The 6,064-nt window shown below is 38.9% G+C and overlaps 1 protein-coding gene across 1 annotated transcript; it reads left to right on the forward strand.

Annotated features, from left to right (window-relative positions):
* Positions 1-4,671: 4,671 nt before the first annotated feature.
* Positions 4,672-5,619, forward strand: LOC113407027 (putative protein FAM10A4). The gene has a single exon (XM_026654106.1). The coding sequence runs from the start codon at positions 4,672-4,674 to the stop codon at positions 5,617-5,619; it is 948 nt and encodes a 315-aa protein (XP_026509891.1).
* The last annotated feature ends 445 nt before the right edge of the window (positions 5,620-6,064 follow it).

The raw sequence follows: 6,064 nt of genomic DNA on the forward strand, positions 1-6,064 counted from the left end.
AAGTGGAGAAGGCAAGCACATATGCTCCTGGGGCATTGGGAGGAGGCAGCCCAAGACTTTACCTTGGCATGTCAACTGGATTACAATGAAGACACTAATGCCATGTTAAAGAAGGTGCAACCAAGGGCTGGGAAGATTGCTGCACATCAGGAGCAGTATGAGCAAATACGTGAGTTAAGGGAGATACAGGAAAGGATGGAGAGGGTGAAATTGGCCTTGGAAGAGGAAGAAAGAATCCAGAGAGAGGAAAATTATTGGCAGGACATTATTAGAAAAAGTCACAGACAGCTGACATTTTTCATAACCTTACTAGATCCAAAAGTTCTGATTGCTTTCCTGGATGTAGTCTGGAACCCAAAAAACATTTACAAATATCGTGACACACAAAAGTTAATAAAGCTTACCTGCAAAACAGGACTGAATGTGGTCATCCAGAAATGACCTATTATTCAAATTAAAACCACAACCTGTGACGTGATGTGTGCATTCCTTTTCTTGTTTTATTTGCTTCAGTTTTATTTATAATGAGAACTCTCACTTTTGGCTTTCTGTGAGCCAGAAGAAAATGTTTCTGGGGGCAAATAGCAAAGTAACTCCATTCCCTTAAGCATGCATTGTTGCAATGCAACAATGACTTGACTTAGGAAATGGGTTTCTGTATGGGAGAGCAATCATGTAGAATAGCAACTGAGTGTACAAGACAATGAATTTTAATACTCCAGATTATAACAAAACTGGCGGAACTATGGGGAGGTAAATAGGAGCTGATGATGACGGCAATCCACGAAGATATGTCTTGAACATTTAAGATGTTTTATCCAAGTTTGAATATGTCCACACCCTGTGATGCTCTTTACATGAACATACAAGGATGGCTGGAAAGGAGTTCAAATTCCTTTTTTTTTTGTACCTTGCCAGGAAAAAGAAGTGAGCAGGTGAGTAATTAAAAGTGAGCATGAAAAAAAGCAAAAAGTTGACACACACATTAGAGACTTGCTAGTTGATTCATGGGGAGAGGAGGCTCTGGGATGGCTTGATTTTCTAAAGATAAATTTTAATAGCAATATTTCATTACAGTCCTATTTGCAATTATGTCTACACACTATAAAGCCAGTAAGCCCAGGATTCCATGCAATCATTTCCGCGTAACTCTGTCCTTGATCTTTTTTTTTATTTTGTATTGCAAATAGCTTATAATAAAATGCAGGAACGTATGTACACTCATTGAATTTTATATTTGTACTTTCTGGCACAGCACTTTAAGCACATGCGTTACTTTAAGTATGAGAGTCCCCTCGTTGGCTTCAATTGGATGACACATGCTTAAAATTTTGCCCACAATTGAGTGCTCTTCTGAACCGCTGCCTTTTGGAGGCATGATACGAAAAGATTTGCACAGTAAAAGTGAAAATTTGCATGAATTCTAATCAAGATTTGGAGTACACTTCATAATGCTGAGTGGAAACCTGGACTCATTCAACATTAACTGGGGAAAAAGGATGTAAGCTGGTTTCTTTGAGAGTCTCTGGATACCTCATGTAAGCTAGTGTTGAGCAGACATGACATGGTCAGAAGGGTTCTGTGAGAAATGGGTGGCAAGCAGTCAGAGTGTACCTTAAAAATTGAAATCAGCCCAAAATGAACAAGATACAACATTATACAAAATAAATGGGAGGAGGCATGGTTCTTTTGAATTTTTTATATCAGGTATGCTGGACTAGTATTGAGGGAGGCTCTATGCTACAGTTCAGAAAAGCTCATCTTCCAGAGATTCACAAGCTGACTAAAATGATCTTAAAGGTGTTAAAGGGTCTGACTAAATCTTGAGAGGGGCCTTGATTAAAAATGATCAGACATAGCACATTCATAGGTGAGGGGAAGGAGGTGTCCATATACAACCCTAAGTCCTAATACTACAATTTCCCTACTTCAGGATGGAGAGAGCATAGATTAATTTAATTAAATATTTAAATATATTTAACTGTAGTGGATGGTGCTCAAAATAAATGTCAGGACTGAGGTGATATTTAGACACACCCTTCTCTTGAACAATACATTTCTGACTCCCTATCTCCACATGCACACATACAATCATTGTTCATCTTCCAAATAAAATCAATTAACCAATTTGTGGTTCTTCCCTGCACCCCAAATAGCTCCATTGCTTCATCTCCCTTCTGAAAATGAGCACAGCCTCCACTTACACTGCTCCCTGATTCATCTTTGCTGCCTTCAACAAACCCAAAGCCTCTAGCTGATCTGCTTCTCTTCCTCGACTCCTCCCCCCGACCCCTTCCGCTCTATGCAAGCTTGGGCTAGAAACCAACAGCCCCTTCCCTCCTCCCCAGGTAGTTCTTTCACTTAAGCTGCTGGAGAGAAGAGAGCCATCTGATTCAAGCTGTTTTGTTTAAGAGAATAAAGGAGGGAATTCAAATAGAGGTGTATTAGCCTCCTTTGTCTTTTATTATCAATCACTACTGATTGATAGTCAGTCCCAACATGGACGGTGATATGATCTCTCATTCACCTGCTAGCTGGAAGATCCTCAATTTCAAAATCAGTAGCTTCTCAGGACAAGTTCAGGCACCTAAATAAGTGGACCAATTTTAAAAAGGATAGAGCACCCCAGGAGAGCCCACTGACTCCAGATAGCTCCTCAGAGCATTCTGAGAATCATGAACTCTTCCAAGTTCTTTTTCCTGAATACAAGTCAGTCTCTAAAACAGCAATAAACTGTGTTTCATGACCACTAGTGGTACACAAAGCACTCATTACAGTACAGACCTGTTTACGCGTGAATCTGCTTAACGCACCGTAGCGACATGCCTCCCAGTGCTACCTATTTAACATGCGAGACTCGTTAACACCCAGTACAGGAACTTGCTATGTGGCGCTACTAACTCAGTGCCATAGAAATCGACAGGAAGTGCGGAGAGGAAATGTGTTGTACGTCTTTACCGCCGGGGGGGGGGAAGGGGCAGCAACTTTAAAGCACTGCTGCGGCAGTGCTTTAAGGACGGTCCTTTGCTGTGGCAGCTCTTTAAGAATCCTCAAAGCACTGTCATGGCAAAGGACCGTCCTTAAATCCTAGATAATTGTAGATGTATATATAGATATCTTAAGATATTTCAGCATGGCCTTCTTAACCCACGGTCCATTAACACGCGGTCGTGATGGCTTGACTCCCGATATCCATGCGCAAATGAGTCTGTACTGTACTACTGGTTCATAGAGAAAAGTCTGGTCACATGATTCTGGATTCTTCTGTTTTCAGTTACTATATCACATTTGGAAAAAAAAAAGTAAGTGCCTTTCTAAAATTGCTTTCTCCATATATGCAATTGCTATGGTAGCCAGAAGGATGTTATAGGGAGGGGAGATTATCCATGTGATTGTTTCATACCACAGGTCTGTCTACATGGGCCGGGATGCTTCTCTTTTATGAAAATGAACTAGAAAGCACTGACTCTAAAACTGATTATTACTTATGTGAATGGCACACTAATGCCATTGCTAATACAGTGTAATCATTCCAAAGAGCGGTTGGACAGCATATTTAACTATGTAACATTTCAAATTTGTAATGATTTTTATCAGTGATATATTTATAGAAAAGCGAGTGTGCAGCTCTAGTGAATCTTATGAAAACATCAGAAGATTTCTATTCTGAATCAGGAATAAGTGGCTATTTCACAGTGTAATCTTGATTATCTAAATGTTAGTTGTCAGAAATTGAGTTATTCTAAAGAGGATAAAATTTCCTACTGAAAATGTATTTTATTATGCAAAATTATTCTCTGTCCTCTGTTACAGTTTACACTGAATTATCAAGTGTAAACTGTATGTATCTTGCCTATTTAGGGGTGAGGAAAATAAACAATCTGAAGACACAATGATCTCTCCATTAAAAAAAAAAAATGTACTGGACAGACATTACTCAAAATTAAGGAAAAAGCTTCCTTCCTTGGTCAAGAATCAATCTGCTGTGTTTTGACCCAGAGGTAATTAATAGTAAATATACTGTAGGGGCCTTTAATGGAAATGCTGATACAGCTTGGCTATAGTGCCTCAGATCTGGTGTTATAGTTACTACAGTAATCATAATAAAATATTGAGAGGTAAAATATTCTATAATCACAATAAGATTGCATGTATGAAGTCCATGCAGTTAAAATTGTTACATTACCCTCTAGATAGCAATGCAAGATCTCATATTTTTTAAAAAATAAATAAAGGGATCAAACTAATCTTATTACTTATACATATATTAATAAAAGGTGATAAAATTCCAGTAAAAATATAGGTGGATGGTCAGCCGCTTTTCCCTCGTGCTTTCCTGTAATATGTGTAGTTCAGTGAATGCATGCCTGGTGATGAAATAGATAAAAATATTTTTCTGGGTTCAGATGATGTCATAATTTATGACATCATCAGAATTTATGACATAACCAGAGCTGTAATAGAGAATTTACACCTTCAAAAAAACACCATAGACGTATTTGCAAACTGCAGTATGAAGACCACAGTCAGAAGGGAACATACAAGTCTAGTTTGTTCCTCCATAGTGTAGTCTCACATTGAATTAGTAGTTAAGAAACTGCTACAGCTTTTATCTTTTCCCTCTGCCCCAACACAGTCTGTGTTGCCCAGCTCCCTTCTGGCCAAGCCACCATGGATCTGAAAAAAATTACTGAACTTCAGGTCTTGGTGGATCTCTACAGCCAGGATCCAACTCTTTTGAAGGCCAAGCAATTGAGTTTCCTGTGGGACTCTATAGAGAGCATGGGAGATACCATATTATGTTCAGTGAAACATGCCTCTGCAGAGAAGATATTCAAGGAGCAAGGGAAACAACCCAAAGCAGCTGAGAGTGAGGAGAGTGACTTGGAAATTGAGGATGATGGTGTTATTGAACCAGATTTGGATGATCCCCAAGAAATGGGAGATGAATATTTGGAAATAACAAATGAGATGATAAACCAGGCCAATGAAAAGAGGGAACATGCCTTTGCTGCTCTGGATGAAGGTGAATTTCAGAAAGCCATTGACTTGTTCACAGATGCTATCAGGCTGAATCCTCACTTCAATCTCTTGTACGTTAACCGAGCCAGTGCTTTTGTGAAACTACAGAAGCCGAATGCTGCCATTAGAGACTGTGACAGAGCCTGTGAGCTTAACCCCAATTCAGCAGAGTCTTACAAGTGGAGAGGGCAAGCACACATGCTCCTGGGGCACTGGGAGGAGGCAGCCCAAGACTTTACCTTGGCATGTCAACTGGATTACAATGAAGATACCAATGCCATGCTAAAGAAAGTACAACCAAGGGCTGAGAAGATTGTTAACCATCGGCAAATGTATGGGCGTAAGCGTGAATTAAAGGCATTCCACAAGACGCTGGAGAGGGTAAAATTGGCCTTGGAAGAGCAAGAGAGAATCCAGAAAGAGGAAAGTACCTGGCAATGGATGATTAGAATCTGGTGGAAGTACTTTGACTTTTTTACAACCATTCTGGATCCAAGGATTATAATAGCATGGGTGGATGTGACCTGGAACCCAGATAACATTTACAAATACCAGAGCAACCGCAAGTTCATTAAGTTGATTGGCCAGTATGACTGAACTCTGAGGTCAACCGTAAATGGCCTTTTCTTCAAATAAATTTAAGGCTTATGGCAAAACATGATTTTTCCTTTGTAATGTCTCTTTAAGGCATGGGCTACATATTGTTTTTGTACCAGTACAAGTATTTCACTTAATGGTGTGATTTTATTTTTAAACCAAACACTTCTATCACTACAACCCCTACCATAGATATAGTAGGCTTGATATAATGTGATTTTCTTAGAATTTCAACGGATGATATTTATGTTTATTTGTAAGCATTTTTTCTTACTTTAATTTATTTAAATTTTGGTGGGAATTATGGGGGTCAAACAATAATTTTACTGACAGACATTGAGATTCAAAAAAGTTAAAGCTTTATTACAATTAACACACTAATTATCTATCACATGTAAAAAATACAAAGTGGACCAATCTCTTAAATCACTCTAAATTTAAAGCA

This window comes from Terrapene carolina, unplaced genomic scaffold (assembly GCF_002925995.2).
Source record: "Terrapene carolina triunguis isolate 2854851 unplaced genomic scaffold, T_m_triunguis-2.0 Scaffold180, whole genome shotgun sequence".
NCBI classification, from domain to species: Eukaryota; Metazoa; Chordata; order Testudines; family Emydidae; genus Terrapene; species Terrapene triunguis.